The 22,507-nt window shown below is 42.3% G+C and overlaps 1 protein-coding gene across 24 annotated transcripts in view; it reads left to right on the top strand.

Moving 5' to 3' along the window:
• Nucleotides 1–2,847: 2,847 nt before the first annotated feature.
• LOC106568736 (formin-binding protein 1) overlaps nt 2,848–22,507 on the top strand; it is a 115,123-nt gene continuing 95,463 nt past the window's right edge. For 3 of the 24 annotated variants that reach the window (XM_045692371.1, XM_045692398.1, XM_045692411.1), the window contains exon 1: nt 12,416–12,690. In XM_045692371.1, the coding sequence (XP_045548327.1) occupies nt 12,646–12,690 (45 nt within the window). In that variant the 5' untranslated portion in view covers nt 12,416–12,645. Of the gene's footprint in view, nt 3,166–12,415; nt 12,691–22,507 lie in introns of those variants that run through there. The other 21 variants (XM_045692381.1, XM_045692425.1, XM_045692431.1 and 18 more) reach the window with 13 other exon arrangements.

The raw sequence follows: 22,507 nt of genomic DNA on the forward strand, positions 1-22,507 counted from the left end.
TCCTCTTCGTTTTGAAGATTATATTCTGCTCTCTAGTCTCAAAATGGATCCTGTGCAAAGAGATTCTTAATATCATTTAAACTTCCTTCTCATTTCTGACGCCCACAACAACAACTCAAGGCAGTCTCGAACATACAGTAACGACACTGGATACAACTCCTGAATCCACTTTCATCCGACGCCATCTTCTCTACTCTCTACTGCTCTCTACACACGATGCACTACCTGGCCAAATGAGGTCACCACACTATTAGATAGCATTTTGAAACACCTTTTCCACTCTTAGGGTGGTTGTAACACTGTTGATAGCCACTAGGTGGAGCAAATACCCTGTCACATCTATTGTCATTGTACACTGCTCTCTACTGCGCTGGTTGTGTCTGTCTTAATAGTACTAAGAAAATATTCATGAATTAAAGCTAGAATACTTAATTGTAACAATAACAAAGGTGTTACCCCGCCTCAGTTTAGGTAAAAAGCTGAGAGATGGGAGAAATGTAACTACTCTCAAATTCATAGACAGATGTATGATGCAAGGACTGACCGTCCATGATATCAAATTATACTTTTAATATTTTTTGAGGCTATACAGTGTTTGTTTACATTTGCATTGTTTACACACATTGTAGTAAAACAAGCTTATATTTTGAGTTCTGATGTGGTATGACAGTTGAACTAAACGCATTTATAAGTTATATTCTTCAAGAAGCAATGAGTATATCATTAGTTAATAAGTCCAAAAATGTATATAGCAACTAAGGATTCTAGCTTTAAAAGTCCAATGCAGCCATCTTTATCTCAATATAAAGTTATTCTGGGTAAACACAATTAAGTACCTTACTGTGATTGTTTTCAAATAAAATAGTTAAAAGAAGCAAAAATAGCTTCTTAGTAATGTGCAATTTCTCAAATGAATTTTGCTAGGACTGTCTGGGAGTGGTCTGAGTGGAGAGGGGACATGTAAAAGCGACCTGTTATTGGCATAGTAGAGGGTTGGGACCAGTGGCAGTCGGTGCTGTTTAAGGTTAGGGAGAACGACTTTAAATAATTTATATTACAGCATATTGGATGAGTGCCATTCATTTTCCTTTCACCCAGCTCAATGTAACATTGGTAGGTTTAGGCTACTACATGATACTCTAATTTTCCCTATACCCATCATGAGGTTGCTAAAACCTAGCCTACGAATTAAAGTTTACAACATAGGTGCACAGGTCGAGAGAACATTTGAACATTTTGAGTAATCAGGGTGACAGATTCAATACTGCCGTGCACACTCTCGCCTGCATCTAGCTGATCTAAGATGTAATCATTAGTCCAACAGCTGCAAATTAGTTTCTATTGTACAAGTTCAGCTGTGTTTATCCCCATTTTGTTCAGTTTGCTTCAGTTTAAGAAATGTTTTTCCACAGAATTGGCGGAATGAATACATCACCGGCAAACACAGTTCACCTTCATAGCAGCCACATACTAACAGCATGATCACTTTGCTCGTTGTATAATTTCTTCTCGCATCTATCCCCCTTTCACCTTCTCCCTTTGCTTGTGGACTTGAGTGCACAACACAACAGCTGTCCGTGACCAGACGAAAAATCCTTTCCAAGCCAAACCTTCATACCATAACCGTTAACTGCGACACACAGCCTACATTGTCGTTACCATATTAGCTAACGTCATAGTCAACATAGCTACTAGAACTAACGCATTAGTAAACCCGCTACAGTCATGCAGTACAGTGAACAGCAAGCAGTTTAGCAGTTACACCGGCGGGCCCCGATGGCAATAAATGAATAAACCCAAAAGCTTACCTTGAATTGGAAGAGTTCTAGTGTTGAATAGCCATAGCCAGCTAGCTAACATAGTATCCCTCTCTGTTTGAGCTGCATTCGCTAGCTAAGTAAGTGAAAGTGAAAAAATAGACAATGAAATATAGCTATCTCTCTCGGTCTCTCTTGCTTCTCATTCATTTTTGAGGAAATTATTTTGTTAAAAACTGTTGAACTATTGTCTTTCTCTTTGAGTCAACTAATCACCATATTCTATGTACTGCAGTGATAGTTAGCTGTAGCTTATGCTTTAAGCAATAGATTCATTCTCTGATCCTTTGATTGGGTGGACAACATGTCAGTTCATGCTACAAGAGCTCTGATAGGTTGGAGGACGTCCTCCAGAAGTTGTCATAATTACTGTGTCTATGGAATGGGGTGAGAACCATGAGAACCATGCTTCCCCAGAAAGTGCTGTTGAGTCTACTGTGGAACTTCATTGCAAAACAGTGTGTTTTAATAAATTATTTGTTGACCTGAATATATTTAATATAGTTTTATCAAAAAGGAAACGTTTTAAATGTTTCAAAATTACATTTTTTTAATGAAATTCAATGAGGAGGATGGTCCTCCCCTTCCTCCTCTAGGGAGCCGCCACTGTTTGGAACTCTATTTCTTATTGGTCTATTACCTAACTTACCGCCTGGTGACATCACCAGGCAGGCCAATACTCCATCCAACCAAAACAGGCTGACATTTCAGGCTTTCTTTTCAAAAAAGCTCTTACACTAAACTAATCATTATTTTCACAATTTCACAGTATTATTCCAACCTTTTAGTGTGGAAATATATATAAAACACAGAAATAACACGTTTTTGACTGAACAGGGCCTTTAAATAATCCGTGGCAGTCAGCGTATAGTGTAAAATGCAAATCATAACATTGTAATTACCCATTTCCACACAAAAACAATCTTAATTACTCATCACCAGACAACAACCATCTGTGGATCCACCATCGCCCCAACGATCCCCCGCTACTTCTCCTCTTGTGCCTTTTATGAATGCACGCGCCTCAGCAGCTGTCATTCTTGTTTGAAAAGCGGGTGCCCGCACTCTGCACCGAACAGCACAGCGCCACACACACTCAGTTTGAAGATTATGTTGTGGTTTCTGTCCATTTTTTAGAAAACAGACAGAATGAGGAGGTGAAAAAATCTTGCATTTACGCACAAGGAGGGAATAAGGACACATTCCGAAGGCGCTCACAAAGAGACCGTTTACCTCAAAGAAATAAAACAATTATACCCGACTCAGTGGTTTCGATACACCCCGTCTGAATCGTGGATTATTACGAGGAAATCGCTTTGGAACCATGAGCTGGGGGTCAGAGCTATGGGTAAGAATAATCTCTTCATTTATTAGCCACTATTAGTGGCTATCGATAGTGAGAAACAGCCCGACGACTCAACAGTGCTCGCAAACCAAGCCCGAATGTTTATTAGCTACATTGTAATAACTGCAAAACAAGCTACACCGTCCATTTTCCCAGTCGTCAATCAGTTCATCCCAATGAAGGCTAATTCCAATTGGAAGTCTGTCATGTTCCCTGCCTAACTGACATGTAGGCCATTGATGTGTAGCTAGCTAGCTTGTCCAGACCGATGTGCATGTGTGCCTACTGTAGCCTACATCATAAAAACGATACACACTGAGCTATTTTACGCTTTCAATTCAATTCAATACAATTCAACACAACATAACACTAACATGCTTTTATAAAACACACCGCCACTTGATGTTTTTCACTATAGAGTCCAGGCAGTGCTTGTAGGTCAGCTAGTCCACTACCATTCCAGACCATATTTGTCTCCCGTGTGATCGAGAAAGCGGAAGGCATTATAATACTAACACATTTATTTCATGTAATTTAATGCTTGTTGGTGTGGTACCTGGGTCATCTGAGAATACTCAAATGCTTGTATGAAAATAAACAACAACAGCAGCAGAGCAGTCAGCATTGTAGCTGAAAATTAGGGATGCAGTCAGTGTTTATGACGTTTTGTTTAGGCTAGATGTAGGCTGTACACACATTACATGTCCTATGTCTAAATGGATTTGTCTTGGAACCACACTATAGAACAAGGAGAGTCTTAATAGGAAGGTCTGAGTTGACAGGATATAGGGCTGTGGCTTCTCAGAAGCTACTTTTTCAGAAGCTACTGTTACACACACCACACTGTGCTGTCATTGTCAGCCATGTTGCAATCAGCCAAATGACAGCTGATCTTCACAATGCAGCCAGTCAGCTCTCCTCCCATGTCTCACACATACAACCAAGACAGCATCATAATCAAAACCGGTTGTGCCACAGATTGACATGAACTCGCTTGATTTAGCGAAAGCTGTTTTAACATATTTTAATATAATCTTTTGCATCAATAATGATTTTTTACATTTAAAACATTCTATGATAATGACAATTAAGGGGGTGGGATTACATTTGCATGCTCCTACAAACAGTTGCTAGTGAAAGTCTACACACCCCTTGCACAGTCTTCACATTTTGCTGCATGAAAATTACATCTAAAAAGGATTACATTAGATTTTGTTTGCAGAGCTCATGCACGTGTTTAAATGGTTCTGCTTATGCTTCAGGTGATAGAAATATAACGCACTACCAGCGCAACACAATTTACTCGTCTTTTTCAGTGAAAGTGAAACATTTTCCAAATTAATAAAAAAATAAGAAAGAAAAATGTATTGATTTCTGTATGTCTTCACACTCCAGAGTTATTCATACTTGGTGGAAGCACATTACAGCTATGAACAATTTTGATTACGATTCTACTAACCTTGCACAACACTTAGGGCAATATAATCATTGTTTTTGTCAAGATGACTCAAGCTCAGTCAATTTGATTTGGAATCATTGATGGACAACAATATTCAATGCTTGTTACTGATTTTCAAGCAGATTTTAGTCAGGAAAAATTAAGACTTGTGTACTTGTTCCGCTGAAAAATACAACTCTATCGCAGGTTTAGGTTTTCAGAAAACTATGGCAGTTTTTCCTCTAACTTTTTACCTGTCCTTTGCTCCTTTCATATTTCTTTTGATCCTAACATACTCTCCAGACCCAGCTGGTAACAAGCATACCCATAACATGATGCTGCCACCACAATACTCATTCACACCTGTAATGGGTGCCAATGGTGCTTCCACTAAGTATTAAATATGGCAGGTCTGCCAGAGAACGTGTGGCGAGGCGGCATTTAACCAGCACTTTTCAATCAGGTGTGACTTTTTGATTTAGTTTAATAAAATATATTGACGATACAGGTTAAAAAGAGGAGCAAAGTGCGTAATTGTTTTACCAATTTGCCTCATGAGTTGTCAATTAGCTCACAATTTCTCTGTCCTTCACATCGGAGTGCTGCTGCAGGCTCTGTGCATGTCTTGACCAGTCTGATTCACGGAAATTGTAGGCCGGCACCACTGTAGAGAATGATAGAGAGCAGCGCCATTGAGGCAAGCTCCATTTTGAAGTAGTCAATTTTCTTCTTCGTGATTGGATGAACCCTCCTGATGACCCGGTTGGACATGACTCCAACAGGATCATCAGAAGGGATCAGCTAATGAAGTTGATGTTGAGCACCTGAAGCATTCGCACAAGATATAAATACATGCATGAGACGCATGCATACTTGCCGAGCTCATGCACATGTTTGCATGGTTCTGCTTATGCTTAGGTGATAAAAATCTAACGCACTACCAGCGCTTTGAAAAGTTGATTTAATTCTACTTTCCTGTGGATATATTGTCTCACATTCCTACCGCCAAAAGGACCAACCCCATGGACAACTGGTAAAGTATGTTAAAATATAATTTTATTCAAAATTCTGGCTTGTAGAGGCCGTGAGAGGAAACTGTCCTGAACATGCATTTCTGCCCAATGTAGAATTCAATGCAATTTAATGTCAGGTTTCCAGGCAAGGGTGGAGCTGAATACCACTGACAATTCCACAGTTATGACGCCAAATTTCATCCACCCACTCATGTGCCCTGGTACCAAATTTAGACTAGTTAGTTGAGCTACAACAGACATCCAGCGTTGAAAAAAGGCTCTGACTTTATTCAGCTTGTCTGCTTTTGGTTCCCAAAGGCGGGCACCTTACTTTTAAAAAAACGACATTGTAAGAGGGGCTTCAGATGTTCAGAAGGATGGATTCCCAGAAGACCACACACATACACACAAATCCCGCGCCATGTGACGTAAACTCCGGCATGAGCGTTAGGAAAATTATAGGACTGCTACAGCAATTTTTACAGAGCCCTAATAACTAGTCACAGCCTCTGGAATTCCTTGTTTACCTTTTGTTTCAGATTTTGTTGTAGTTGTGCTGTAAAATGATAGCTTGATGTCTCATAATTCTTCCGCTGCTCTACCGTTCGCTACATACTTCAGTCTGAGACTGCCATCATTGAAGTCGTTTGTGGTGACGTCAAAATGAGGGCTGTTGTACAAAACAAAGTCATCAGCAATTGGATCATCTCTAACCAATCAGAGTATCAAAGCCAATGATGCATTTTCTAAATGTCGCTTTACCCACATGTTTTCTGACTCTGGCCCAACTAGGGGTGGACTGGGACAAGAAATCGGTCCAGGCATTTCGAACACACAGGCCAATTTTTTTCCTCAAGGCCCCCATACCGACCCATTGTTTTTGTCTTTAGCCCCCCATTGTTAGTCATGATAATTCTAATTTTGCACAAAAAAAACTAGTTGGGCCTGTCCAACTTGGTTTTTTTGGGCCGGCCTGGCCATTCCACCCCTGGGCCCAACCCATTAGTTTCTGGGACCAATCAGAATGGTTAGAATGTGTTTGTGTTCTAGAAATCGTTGGGGAGGTACTTATATCCAGATTCATTGCGGAGAATAAACTAACTGCCGTGGGTGTGGCATTGCGTTTGGGTAGCCAGGCAAGTAGAATTTGTCACTGGTTAAACATTTACTGGTGAATGTAGTACTGTGTGGGATACAATTAGGCCTAGATCCTAGTGGCCTATTGTGTACTTCATATCTGATAGATGCTTCAATCTCAGCGATGGGAACAGGGAAGTTGTAAATTGTATGTGGTTGTGGCGAGTTCCTTGCCTCCTACTGCTGAAGTCAGAAACAGCAAGGTCTGGAGATGGTTAAATCTGGTACGTGTATCTCCTCTTGAAGGTCAGCTCTCCTGGTCCAAAGTTCATGGAGACCAATGTTAGTGCTTCATAGGCCTAGTATTTATGTTATGACGTCAGCCCTATTTCTCTTACTACCTTAGTGCCTGAACAAGATGCACTGCTCTGCTGCCCAGGCAATGGTGATAGAGCATTGCCCCAGGGTGTTCCAAATGCTTTCATGTGTGCTTTCCGACATGCTTTCTCTCTGAAAAGCATGTGTTAATGTTGCAAATAATGGTGTATTACAACCAGATGCTCAGTGTTTTGATAGGATTGAATGACAAACAGACACTAGTTTTAGTTTAGATTCCAGTTACAACCAAACAGCACTCTACAGGTGTGAGCTGGGGATGAAGGTTAGTTGTGGTTAAGCCGGTAGTGTGTTCAGTGTCCCTGGCTGTCATGTTAAACTCAAGTTAGGATGGGATATGCACTGTCCTCTCTCCTTGGTCCTGTGGTGACATCTCTGTTCTGTCATTTGTAGAACAAGTGCATCTTAACTTATTGTTGTAGGCCTAGTAGAACGAACATGACGCGAGCAGAGTTCAGCCATTTATTGGTGTGTTATTACACTGATTGCTGTTAAATGGCATGCAATGTGACAGACGGGGAAGGAGTGGTGGGGCACCACATGGTGCTTGTCAGGCTCAGCTCTAGGTGTTTTCAGCCTTAGCACAGAGAGGAAGGAAGTGATATTTCAGGAAGTGTGGTCACCGTCACAGTCAAGCTGTGCTTCTCAACCACTTGAGAAGAACATCACTGGAGATAGTTATAGGCCTTCCTGTGATGTGACGTTTTCAGCTTTTTCTGTGGGTCTTGAGAAGAAAAGGCGGGGAAATACCAAAATAGCCTAAGTTAAATAATAGCATTCTAGGTTAAATAATATGGTTAGTATCATTAGAGAGTGTTCCATTTTGCTAGTAACGGTACATTGCTGTTTTGGTCAGTCACTCTTTTCTGTTTCATTTTGAATCAGTTTTAGTTGGAATCTGTTTTTAGCTATGGCTTCATTGTAGCAATGCAGCAACTCGCCAATGCTTTCCGAATGGTTGTGAGAGTGACTTTTGAGACAGAACGAGCTGTCAACTCTACACCGTATGTGGTAATTCCAGTAATTTTTTCCCTACATCAAATGGACACCTTTGTGTGTGTGTGTGAGTCACTATGAGTGAGTAATACCAGTAATATACTACCAATGGGTTAAGATAACAGATTTAAAGTTATTGCATTCCATCATAGTGATTATAGATAATAGTCTACCTCCATGTAATGATACTGGGGATAAATGTTGTCATGTCTAAATTAAAAGCAATAGGTTCCTGGCTAGGGTGAGCTCATCGTCTCATCCCTTCAGTTAGTGATGTCATCCATAGGCGACTCCTACACTGCACTGCCAGTCACTGAAGTAAAGGGAGTGTCAGTTAGTCATTTTATTGGAAAACCCATAAACTAGGGACGCACGATATATCGGTGAACATATCAGAATCGGCCGATATTAGCTAAAAATGCCAACATCGGTATCGTCCAATGTCTAGTTTAACGCCGATGTGCAAAACCGATGTCAAAGCTGACGTGCATACCTATATAATGTAGGTACATGACATAATGATGTCAAGGAAAATTTTGCGCTACACATGCAACACAGCATTCCTAACCTAGCCCGTGTCTGCTGTGTGGATTGAGCAGTCAACAAGTCGAGCAGTCATTTAAAGAGTCATTTAAAGAGTAAGAACATTTCAGCGAGACAAGAAAGGCAGAATCCTTTAACGCCAAGATAATGGAATTCATTGCCCTTGACAATCAACTGTTCTCTGTCGTGGGCGATGTTGGCTTTCGCCGACTGGTCGAACACCAGTACACACTACCAAGTTGCACAGTAATAGCGTCACTGCTATTAGCTTCATGACATACACAGTATGGAACGCCGCTTGGGTCTTTGCATGTCAAAAAAATATACAGTAGCACTGTCAAAGCTGTACAAAGAAGTCTGCAAATACTGGCCACGAACGATGTGTTTACAATACCGCGTTGGTAATAAAGCATTATTTGTTCGACCGCAACTTCTGGGGTAGCCAGCTTTAGCTTGGTACCTAGTTAGCACCAATACAACCAGCCTGAAAACAATTACCAGTAGGATCTGCAGTCATTTTCATTATTCTTAGCAATGATTTAGGAATCCTTGTGAGTAAGTATTCACTATGTTGCCACTTGTTGTTCGCCTATTGAAATTGAACTTCAGTTCATGAAAATAAATAGCTAGCCAGCTACTTAACCCTGTTGCCCAAAGCTAACGTTGTAAGCAGCCAGCTGGCTTCATCTGGCTAGTGAGGCTCCAACCGGACCGGCTTATGTGTTGTGAAATTAGCCACAATAAGGATTATGCACAATACTGGAATTTGCGGTTTGCCTTCAAAATAAAAGTATGTCATTGACAGTGATGCAAATGAGTACAAATAGTAGAATTATGCCATACTTTTATTTTGAAGGCTAACCGCAAAGTCCACTATTGTGGCTAATCCTTATTGTGGCTAGCTTCACAAAGATGGGTCCGACCGCCATTAATCAAATAAGAACTGTTTTATAAATTAGGGTTATTTTAGATGACACCTAGCTATGAAACAGATTGTCGTTTTGCTATGTTTTTGGGGAAGAACATTGTTTGCATCCATGAGCTAGCTAGCTTTTTCATGACCAGCACTGTAGGTGCACGAGACGACTTTACCAGCATCATAGCATACGTATCGATGAATCGTTGTGACATATGAAATACAAGTGATAGTGTAATCAATGTGTAATAACTACGTAAAAAATGAATGAACGTGTAAAATTATCACGTGACGTGCATTCATATTCAGGCCCTGATTGGTCAACAAGCTTATATGACACGTCAAATAGTGTTATTTGACCCGTCAAATAGTGTTGTTTAACGTGTATCTTTTTTGACGCGCAAAGACCCAAACGGTGTTCCATAGAAAAGACCCAAACGGTGTTCCATAGAAAAGACCCAAACGGCGTTCCATGAAATCCTGGTTGAGAATGAAACGACTGACCAAATGAACAACGAAACAGCACAGTAAGTGAAAGAAATAGGTTTTGATTATGTTTTACTGGTAATGGGGACATACGTAAATGCCAACAAAATAACTTTTTGGTCAGTGTGGTGTGTGTGTGTGTGTGTGTGTGTGTGTGTGTGTGTGTGTGTGTGTGTGTGTGTGTGTGTGTGTGTGTGTGTGTGTGTAACATTTATTTAACTAGGCAAGTCAGTTAAGAACAAATTCTTATTTACAATAAAGGCCTACCCCAGCAAAACCTGGAATTGTGCGCTGCCCTATGGGACTCCCAATCACAGCCGGATGTGATAGAGCTTGTATTCGAACCAGGGACTGTAGTGACGCCTCTTGCACTAAGATGCAGTGCCTTAGACCGCTGCTTCCATTCATAACTACAGAAGCACTGGACTCTAAAACAAATGGAACACGCCCAAATGAAATAGCCCAAACAGTTCAGTTAGGATGTTACATGCCTACATTTAGAAATTAGGTGAAAGTTGGAACTGTCACCCTTGGCCATAAAAGTCTGGGGTTAACGGTCACAGGTCATGCTGTTTATGGTAGTCACTCTCATTATCCACATGACATGTTTGTATAAGGACAGGGAGAAAAATATTTTTTTACATTTTTGTTCTTGACCTAGGCCTACACTCTTAGAAAAAAATAGTTCCAAAACTGTTTTTCAGCTGACCCCATATGAGAACCCTCTGTGGAAAGGGTTCTACCTAGAACCAAAAAGGGTTCTTCAATCGGGACAGCTGGAGAACGCTTTTAGGTTCTAAATGGCACTGAAGGAGATGGCTGCCGTTTTACGATCCCGTAACCAATTGTGTATGTTTTTTTGCGTTATTTGTAAGTTATTTTGTACATAATGTTTCTGCTACTGTGTCTTATAACAGACGACAGATCTCTAAACTATTTCATCTGGAAATGTGACTCTGGGATGGAATTACATGGGGCATCAGCCAGGGTTAACGTTTCTTCTGGTCTGCAAGCCCCTGGAGAATGTCATAATGGAGTTAACCTCCTTTATATGATAAGATGGTCACTTAGATTATTAAAGGAAGAAAGACAATTGAATACGGAGAGAAATTCCCCAAAACAAGTGCACATACACTGCGTGTACAAAACATTAGGAACACATGACATTGACTGACCTGGTGAAGGCTATGATCCCTTATTGATGTCACCTGTTAAATCCACTTCAATCATGTAGATGAAGGGGAGACAAAAGATTTAAGTGCCTTTGAACGGTGTATGGTAGTAGGCGCCAGGTACACCGGTTTAAGTGTGTCAAGAACTGCAACGCTGCTGAGTTTTTCACGAACATTAGGTTTCCGTGTGTATAAAGAATGGTCCATCACCCAAAGGACATCCAGCCAACGGCAGGCCAGTGGTTGAAAATGGGTCATTGATGAAAGAGGACAAAGGAGGCTGGCACGAGTTGTGCAGAGCAACAGACATGTTACAGTTAGTCAACTGACATCCCAGTGCAGCATTGGTACCCAAAGACCCATAAAAGAATGCACAACTCGTCGTACCTTGACACGAATGGGGTATGGCAGCCGACAACCTGACAGACTTCCACTTCTTTCAGCAAAAAAACAATAAACTGTGGTTGGAGTCGTCTAAGGATAGAAAACACTGGACACTGGAGAATTGGAAAAACATCTGAAAAACAATCCTGGTTCCTGCTGTTTCAAGCTGATGGGAGGACTAAGGTATGGAGAAAACCACGAGTACATGCATCCATCATGCCACATGTCAACATTGCAGGCTGCTGGTGGTGGTGTGATGGCGTGTGGTGTGTTTTCATGGCACACATTGGGCCCCTTGTTAAAAGTGGATTAATGTTTGAATGCCACAGGATATCTGAACATCATTGCCAAACAGATGCATCCCTTCATGGCAGCAGGATAATGCCCCATGCCAGAAGGCTAGGAAAGGTTCCATCAACATGACAGTGAATTCAGCTTACTGCAGTGGCCTACCCAGTCACCATATCTCAATCCAATTGAGCATCTGTGGGATGAGATGGAATGAGCTATTCGCAGTAGAAATCCACTTGACACAACTGTGGGAAGCATTGGAGTCGACATCCCTGTGGAAGAGTCCACGCCCCGACGAGTTGAGGCTGTTCTGAGGGCAAAAAGGTGGGGGACTCAATATTAGGAAGGAGTTTCTAGTGTTTTCTATTTCCACTGTGTATATAATGTCGTAACATGGCAACCAGCCAGGCGATATATTTTCCATGTCAGTCAGAGGGAGCCCTAGTCATTTAGATTCCCATAATCTTAATAAGCTCTTTCTTATTTCAGTTACACACTAAATGGATCGTAGCAAGGAGCTATACACATACTACACAATTTTCTTTAGTACTTAAACCTATACTACTCAATCTCAGCTCTGAAAGGGGAAATAGGACAGTAACCTTTAGTGGTCATTATTTTCAACACACCGTTTTTCACTTCCCTTAGGAATTTGGTCAGGGCTGGTATGAGAAGGAGACAGACAAACACATACAGACATAGATACTCACATTTATACTCACACATTCCTATACGCAGACTGAGGGAGCCCCATTTCTGACGGGCCTGCCGATGGAGTCAGGGAGGGCAACACTGCTCAAAGAGCAGCAACTGAAGGTAAGTTTTGGCTGAAACACTACTCCACGTTGATCGAACACGACAGACGTCTATTCCATTTTGGTTCAACATAATTTCATTTTAATGACATGGACACAACAAGGCTTGTACGATATACCGTTTACTGGGGTATTTCGAAATTCCAAAGGTATGATTTTCAGTATCGCCTTGCGGGGGTGCATGCTAAGCCACTGCTTATAACAAAGTTAAGTATTGCTCTAAGAAACCTCATGAACCTTATTGTTTGTTTGAACAACGCTCATGCATCGATCGTTGTAATAGAGACAGTGCCGAGCTGTTGTCGGGTAAGTTAGTCTGTGCTGTACTGAGCTGTGAACGGGCCGAGGGTTTTACAGTTTTCACTCTGGTTTCCTGAGTTCCATTTCCTCTGCCGCTCCCCTGGCCTGGCCCTGGAGTTCCCCAGCATCCCCCGTCCTGCCCCGCCTGTTCCCTGCCATGGCCCCCCTATGGTTCACTTTACATTTAGGGCACTTCTGGGGCTGAAACCTGAGCCTGCTTGTTTTCTCTCTGTGAGTGTGCGGGGGGCGGGGATAGTCTAAATCCCTTCCTCTGTTGTCACAGAGGGTCTCCATTCTCCGCTTCCTCCTCTTCACTACTCCTTCACCCACCTGCCGAGTGGCAGTGTTATTAATGTTTCCCCCTCCCCTTCCTCTCTGACTCCCTCTCTGACCCCCCCAGGAGGCCTGCAGGGCGCTGAATAGGTTCACCTCTGATCTGAGTGTTCCACATTACTCCAAGGAGGAAATTAGAAGAGAAAGAGAGGAGTGTTGAAGAAGGAGATAGGGAGAACCATATTTCTCCACAGGAGAGGAGAACAAGGGACAAGGAGAGAGAGGAAAAAAAGAGGCCTGTGATTGAGTGAAATAAAAAGTATTGAGATGTGCAGGAAAAGGGTAGCAGCATCCTAATGATTTGCATGATATTATGGGTCCTTTTCATGGAGGTGCCTCCTCTTTCTCAGTCGTTCCTCTATAGGGAACTGCTCTCCTGAAACCGGTAGCCACCTCAACGATGACAGGCTATAAAAGTGAAACTTCTCAACAACGTTTCTAAGACTAATAGCAGAACCTTGACTCTACGATTCAATAGGTTTCTGTTTCAGGTCTACCGCCTACACTGAGCTTGTTAAGACAGGTGTCAGAGTGTCTGGTCTTCTACTGAGTTGGAGAGGGTATACTGTTGTTGAGGAGCCATACTGTTGTTGTGGAGCCATACTGAGACTGTTTGAAGCTACAGGCTTGTGTTGAGGAACTAACCAATAGTTCATTGAACTGAAACATTCACAGGATATTTCCTCTGAACTAATCATTGATGTACACCTACACATGATGAGCCTTGATCAGAAGCAAACAGGGAGAAGTCAGAAGAAGTGAGAGTGCTACTAGTGTTTCTCTGAAGCAGAAGTTACTCCTGGGCTCACATGCTGAATATTGTCTCTCACGCACCACCCGTGTTGCTTAGCAACCTCAAAAAGGAACTGAATAAATATTTATCCGATTTTAGATCGAATGACGGTGAAAACACACAAACAAAGCAAGCTGTTGACTTACAGATTGAAAAATTTAGATTTACAGATGTTTATTGGAGAGTAAGAATTTAAGATGTTTTCATGCAAGTCGTGTGTTTGTGTATGTCGTATGAGAACAGGATTTCCTTCAACGTTTCAACTAATCTCTGCGTCAGACCACAGAATGTTCTCTCTGTCTCGGTCTGTCTCTCTTTCTCTCTCTGTGTCTTAGTTCAAGCCACACTGGGCTGGGCGGGGTGTGGAGGAACTAGTCCCGTCTCCATGGGTAACAGTTTATGACACGTGCCAGACTCGGCTCTTACAATTCGCTTTTTCCCCTGTCTGACAATGATGAGATTACGGCATGTGCCCCACTTGCCAGATCCCTCCTTGAGATCATCCATCTAGTGTTTATGACCCTGGACCTCTGTGTCTGCCTTAGGCCTGAGGGGAAGACCGTTTCAGTCCATGTACTGATCTGGTTCAGTATCCCTGAAAGTATAGATCTCATGTTTGATGCATTTTCAATTGGTCTTCCCTTGAGTGATGAATCAGTACATGCTAATACTTTTCAGGGTTGATATCTGGGATCTGACATATGTCAGAGAGAGTGAATATTGTTAGCAATGAAATAATTCTTGAATCATTGCAGGTTGAATGTTGAGACAACACACTTGAGATCCCATATCCAAAACCAACTCATCCCTGCACTGTATGTAGGCATAATGATGTGTGTTTATTAATTATAAATAACCTAGATTGATGTGTATTGGGTGCAGCCATCATGGGTGACCACTCCTGACTCGTCATTTATTTCGCTCTCTCTAATGGTGAAGGCGAATGATTGGCTGATTGCATCAGTCAGTTCTAGTGCGAGTCTCCAATGGTGACAATTGCCTCAAGGTAAACCTATTCATTCTCCTGCTGTCAGGTGTTCTATAAGAGCCTGACAGGTCTTTGCCTTTGGACGACAGAGAGACAGCTAGCATCACTTCTCACTTACAAATGTAGTCAGATGGCCATGAAAAGGCAATTATGGTCATTCATCTGTGATTTTCTCCAGTCCAATACCAGAAAGGATGTTCCTCTTAAATGTTTCGCATCACCTAGCTAACACAAAGAAGAATAACACCCTCCCACTTTAACATTAGGCCTTGTTCCATGTTTCTTCCCTGTAAACTTTTGCATTATTTCCTCTTTTACTCTCAAGTCAGGTTTCACTAGTGTTCTCTCTGTGACCTCAACCAGAGCCACCAGTAGGGAACTGTGAAATGGACTGGCCAGCTAATGTCAGCATTACATCTGGTGAATTGATCACCTTTTCTCTGTGATTTTTAAACAGGGTGGTATAGAATAAAGTGCTGGTTGTTGTAGCTCTGCTATAAACCGACTGCCAGTGCTGATCACAATCTTCTCATTAGCAACCCTTTTGAGAGAAATATTGGAACAGGGTACAAATGAGCTCAACATCTTCTGGAGTCTAATAAATATTAAATGAGCAGTGTGCCTTTCAGCCTGTCTGTTCTTTCAGCCTGTCTGCCTTTCAGCCTGTCTGTTCTTTCAGCCTGTCTGTTCTTTCAGCCTGTCTGTTCTTTCAGCCTGTCTGCCTTTCAGCCTGTCTGCCTTTCAGCCTTTCTGGTCTTTCAGCCTGTCTGGTCTTTCAGCCTGTCTGGTCTTTCAGCCTGTCTGTTCTTTCAGCCTGTCTGCCTTTCAGCCTGTCTGGTCTTTCAGCCTGTCTGGTCTTTCAGCCTGTCTGTTCTCTCAGCCTGTCTGTTCTCTCAGCCTGTCTGTTCTCTCAGCCTGTCTGTTCTTTCAGCCTGTCTGTTCTTTCAGCCTGTCTGTTCTCTCAGCCTGTCTGTTCTCTCAGCCTGTCTGTTTGCTCATATCGCCACCATCAGGTATTGTTCCTGTTCCTTCCTCACCCTTGACAGCACTTCATTACGCCTGGTGGTGTGTGGATGTTTCCTTTTCGGAGGAAACAGGACCATTGATTGGTCCCCTGGAAGGAGGAACTGTTGTTTCTTTGGCGTTGGCTTGGAGGGAAGCCATTAAAGTAATTAAAGTTAAAGTAAGCGTCCCACCTAGCCCATACAGGTTAAATGTCGTGCTGGATGGGAAATGTACGTTAGAAACAGGAAGTTGTTGCGATGCCCTGATAGTTCTGCATCAAGTTCTATCCTGGAGTGTTTCTAGAAATGTACTGTGAAGGATGATAGCGAAAAGAGAGAAAATTAAACCAGACCAGGCATGATATCTATCACATATCAGTCCACCACCATGTGCTCCCTCCCCAGTGATATAGAATGCAGGGAAATGGTCCAAAAACAAATTAGACTCAGGGGCCAGATACTGGCTACAAGTCACTCTGGACAAATGTCGGTGTAAAGGGTTCTACGGCTAGAAAGCACATCTAGTGTGCCACTGATTTCACAGTACAAGTCTTTTATAAAAAATGTTTTGATAACATGCCTACCAGATGTGCTTGTATGAAAGAGTGAGGACTCTGTACTTTGGAAGGCAGGTGAATTTAATGGCCATTTGATGTGAAGTGATTCAGGGCTTTAATGATTTGGCCCAGGCCTATTTCTTGTTTCAGTTCATCTTCATTGTCTGCTAAGTATCCTTCCGGTTCTCTGCTGCCAATGACTGGAACAAATTCCCTCACTAACTTTAAGCATCAGCTGTCAGAGCAGCTTACCGATCATTGCACCTGTACACAGCCCATCTGTAAATAGCCCACCCAACTACCTCATCCCCATATTATTATACATTCTTTTGCTCCTTTGCACCCCAGTATCTACTTGCACATTCATCTTCTGCACATTTATCACTCCAGTGTTTAATTGCTAAATTGTAATTATTTCGCAACTACGGTCTATTTATTGCCTTTACCTCCCTAATCTTACTACATTTGCACACACTGTATATAGATTTTTCTATTGTGTTATTGACTGTACCTGGTTAAATAAAGGTGAAATAAAAAAGATTATAATAAAAGTAGCTGTGTGAGAATGAACCATATCCTTTTAGGTAGATCCAGCATACATTGCTTCCCCCGCCACACTTCTCTCTCTTTCTCTTGTTTTCCCCTCTTTCTCTTTTTTTCCCCCTCTTTTTTTTCTCACTTTCAATTCAATTCAAGGACTGTATTGGCATGGGAAACATATGTTAACATTGCCAAAGCAAGTGAAATGGATAAACAAAAGTGAAATAAACAATAAAAAGTGAACAGTAAATATTACACTCACACAAGCTCTCTCTCTCTCTCTCTCTCTCTCTCTCTCTCTCTCTCTCTTTTCCTCCTTCCCCCTCTCCTTCTTTCTCTCCATTACTCCTCTTTCAAGACTGCAACTGGTACAGATCTAATGCTCTGATGAACTAAATAGATTGTGTGTGTGGTTCCGGGGGGTTCACTAAAGGCTCATGGGGGAGGTTTTTAGTGAGGAAAAGTGGGTTAATTCTAAAAATGTATTAGATTAATGCTCTATTTTTGCATAAAAATGTATAACCAGATGTCAGTCCGTGTTAGATTGTAAAGCAGTGTAGACCACACCCCAACACACAGTCTCTGTAACACTATGTGGCCCGAAGCTTTCATGTCCAATGTTCTCATCACTGCAGATCATCTTCCATCCAGAGCCTAATTAACAGCCTGTCCCTGCCAACATCCATTTCCACAATGGTTTACTCTTTGACACATACCCATGAATGCAGCTAGTCTTCAAATAGCCCCATGGAAGTACAGTAGAGTTTGACCACACAAACATAATGTCATCTTATCCCTCTATGCACATACCTACCATGTCTCAAACCATATCTGGATAGACGCAGTGTACTGCCAGATCATCCAGAGGAATTGTTAAATAGTCACCACTACTCGGCCTCCGCCCAGTACCCTGCCCTGAACTTAGTTACTGTTACTAGCCGGCTACCAGCTGGAACTCTACCCTGCACCTTAGAGACTGGTGCCCTATGTACATAGAGTCATGGAACACTGGTCACTTTAATAATGTTTACATACTGTTTTACCCGCTTTATATGTATATACTGTATTCTAGTCAAGGCTCATCCTATATAATGACTGCTGTACACACATTTTCTGTTCATAAACAGTCCATACTGTCTTTACACACCATTATATGTATATATATTTATATAAATATGTACAGATATACATATAATGTATCTTCCTGTCACTGACATTGCTCGTTTTGATGTTTTTAATTTTGTATATTTTTATTTATAAACACAATCAGCAAATCTGTGTACATGACCAATACACTTTGATTTGAACATGCCATAGTGACAGCTAGGAGGCAGAGTAGTATGCAACCAAAACAAAACTCCTTTATTTGGTGGTTAGATGACTGGTGATTTAAGAGAATATCTTTAATCATGGACCGGTACATGGCTAATAAACAGAAATGTCTCGACTGAATTAAACTTCTCTCTGTGTGCGTGTGCGAGAAAGAGTTGCTTCTTCACGTGGTCTAAATCAGCTTACAGGCCTATTTACTGCAAGCAGAAAAGCAACTGGAAATATATGAGCTTTAGGACATGTCCTATATACATGTATAGTGTAAGAGATGGAGTAGCCTACAGATGTAGGATCTTAATTTGAGCCAGTTTGCTATATCAGGAAAATAATCCTATACAAAAGGAAATGTGAAATATTATGTGGATTATAATGAATGGACATTTTTGTAAGAGAAAATCAAGTCTGGAATTTTAAAGTGGAAATTACAAACTTCAGAAGCCTTTTTAAACCTAAAATACACTACATGTTTTCAATTTCATTCATCGCAGGAAAGTTCTCCTTGAACAGGGTGATTTAAATGAAGATCCTACATCTGTAGCTACCCTGGTCTTGTAAACTTAACACAGAGTACTGCTATACTGCCCCATCTCAACACTTTAACCTTTATGGCTGCAATGGCCATTTCTTTCTGTGTTTATTAACATACAGACCATGTGGTTACGGCTGTTCCGTGCTGCTACGTGATGTAGAGAGAGATATTATGCCGTTAGTTTAATATTTATTTACTTTGTTGGAGTGTTGACTTAAGAAAAACATGGGGACAGACACCATACACTGTCGTGTTTACCTGGACAGTGATTGCATCTCTACTTGGAATAAACTCAGCAATAAAAAGAAACGTCCTCTTACTGTCAACTGCGTTTATGTTCAGCAAACTTAACGTGTAAATATTTGAATGAACAAAACAAGATTTAACAACTGGGACATAAACTGAACAAGTTCCACATACGTGACTAACAGAAATTGAATAATGTGTCCCTAAACAAAGGCGGGGGTCAAAATCAAAAGTAACAGTAGGTATGGTGTGGCCACCAGCTGCATTAAGTACTGCAGTGCATCTCCTCCTCATGGACTGCACCAGATTTGCCAGTTCTTGCTGCGAGATGTTACCTCACTCTTCCGCCAAGGCACACGCAAGTTCCTGGACATTTCTGGGGAGAATGGCCCTAGCCCTCACCCTCCGATCCAACAGGTCCCAGACGTGTTTAATGGGATTGAGATCCGGGCTCTTCGCTGGCCATGGCAGAACACTGACATTCCTGTCTTGCAGGAAATCACGCACAGAACGAGCAGTATGTCTGGTGGCATTGTCATGCTGGAGGGTCATGTCAGGATGAGCCTTCAGGAAGGGTACCACATGAGGGAGGAGGATGTCTTCCCTGTAACGCACAGCGTTGAGTTTGCCTGCAATGACAACAAGCTCAGTCCGATGATGCTGTGACACACCACCTCAGACCATGACGGACCCTCCACCTCCAAATCAATCCCGCTCCAGAGTACAGGCCTTGGTGTAACGCTCATTCCTTCAATGATCAACACGAGTCCGACCATCACCCCTGGTGAGACAAAACCGCGATGGTGGGTTTGTGCCCATAGGCAATGTTGTTGCCGGTGATGTCTGGTGAGGATCTGCCTTACAACAGGCCTACAAGCCCTCAGTCCAGCCTCTCTCAGCCTATTGCGGAAAGTCTGAGCACTGATGGAGGGATTGTGCGTTCCTGGTGTAACTCGGGCAGTTGTTGTTGCCATCCTGTACCTGTCCCGCAGGTGTGATGTTCGGATGTACCGATCCTGTGCAGGTGTTGTGACACGTGGTCTGCCACTGTGAAGACGAGCAGCTGTTCGTCCTGTCACCCTGTAGCGCTGTCTTAGGCGTCTCACAGTACGGACATTGCAGTTTATTGCCCTGGCCACATCTGCAGTCCTCATGCCTCCTTGCAGCATGCCTAAGGCACGTTCACACAGATGAGCAGGGACCCTGGGCATCTTTCTTTTGGTGTTTTTCAGAGTCAGTAGAAAGGCCTCTTTAGTGTCCTAAGTTTTCATAACTGTGACCTTAATTGCCTACCGTCTGTAAGCTGTTAGTGTCTTAACGACCGTTCCACAGGTGCATGTTCATTAATTGTTTATGGTTCATTGAACAAGCATGGGAAGCAGTGTTTAAACCCTTTACAATGAAGATCTGTGAAGTTATTTACATTTTTACGAATTATCTTTGAAAGACAGGGTCCTGAAAAAGGGACATTTCTTTTTTTGCTGAGTTTACATGCAGTATAGGCAATCTGAGCCCCCCAGCGTTGGGTGTATGTATAGTGGCTGGCATGAGGTCGGCTTGAGGTGGATTCTTACTAGTGTGTGATTTGATCCTTGCTCAGTGGTGGGAATTGACCCTGGTCCTGGACTGGGATATTAGGAGGTGGTAACTAAGATTGGGAGGTTGCCATGGTAACAGGAGAAGCTCCTCTACTAACGTTACTCTACACATCTTTCTTTAACCTTCAGTGAAATGCTATGGGCTATTTATGAACAGAGGGCTCAAGTCTGGTCAGTGGTTACAAATCCTGTATACGTCAGAGATTTCACCAGGTGCTATTTTAACCAGCTGCAAGACAACAAATCCTTGTGTTATGCATATGAAATGTATACACTAGACTAGACACGTCACTGTAACACATAGCTGAAATGCTCTGAAGGTTTTCCTCGCCCGCTGTGGTCTGGGTCTGCATGGGCCTGGTGTTAGTGGCCTTGGAGAGGGATTGAGTCCTGCGCCAGACAGGGGCTGCGTCTGAAATTAAATTAAAATTACATTTTCAATTTAATTGAATATTCAATTTCAATATTTATATATTCAGTTACAATATGGTAGATATTGCATTCATTGTCTGTATCAAGCATACGAACTATAATTTAAATTATAATATTCAACTTCTTAGATCCATTCAGATTCATTTTCAAATTCAGTTCTCTAAATTCAGATTTAAGACCAGAGACAACATCCTGGTACTTTGCCAGCCAGGAAAGGTAGAAGAGAACATATATAATCAAATGCTCTCTGTGGTAAACAGAAGCTTCTGGTAGTTTCTGAAACCAATGTAGCTTGTTGAATAACTTGTGTAACCCCCAGGTGGTAAGGGTAGGCAACAACACATCTGCCATTTTGATCCTCAACATGGGGGCCCCTCAGGGGTTCGTGCTTAGTCCCCTCCTGTACTCCCTGTTCACCCACGACTCAAACACCCTCATTAAAGTTTGCTGATGACACAACAGTGGTAGGCCTGATCACCGACAACGATGAGACGGCCTATAGGGAGGAGGTCAGAGAGCAAGACAGAGGAGCTGTTCGTGGACTACAGGAAAAGGAGGGCCCGAACACGCCCCCATTCAAATCGACGGGGCTGTAGTGGAGCAGGTTGAGAGCTTTTCAAGTTCCTTGGTATCCACATCATCAACAAACTATCATGGTCCAAACACACCAAGAAAGTCGTGAAGAGTGTACGACAATGCCTCTTCCCCCTCAGGAGACCGAAAAGATTTGGCACAGGTCCCCAGATCCTCCAAAAGTTCTACAGCTGCACCATAGAGAGCATCCAGGCCGGTTGCATCATCGGCTGGTATGGCAACTGCTCTGCATCCGACCGTAAGGCGCTACAGAGGGTAGTGCGTACGGCCCAGTACATCACTGGGGCCAAGCTTCCTGCCATCCAGGACCTATAAACTAGGCGGGGTCAGGAAGGACCAAAACATTGGCAGAGACTCCAGTAACCCAAGTCATAGACTGTTCTCTCTGATACCGCACAGCAAGCGGTACCGGAGTGCCAAGTCTAGGTCCAAAAAGCTCCTTAACCTGTTATGGTTAGGGGGCAGTATTTTTACGGCTGGATAAAAAACGTACCCGATTTAATCTGGTTACTACTCCTGCCCAGTAACTAGAATATGCATATAATTATTGGCTTTGGATAGAAAACACTCCA

The sequence above is a fragment of the Salmo salar genome, chromosome ssa01 (genome assembly GCF_905237065.1).
Source record: "Salmo salar chromosome ssa01, Ssal_v3.1, whole genome shotgun sequence".
Classification (NCBI taxonomy): domain Eukaryota; kingdom Metazoa; phylum Chordata; class Actinopteri; order Salmoniformes; family Salmonidae; genus Salmo; species Salmo salar.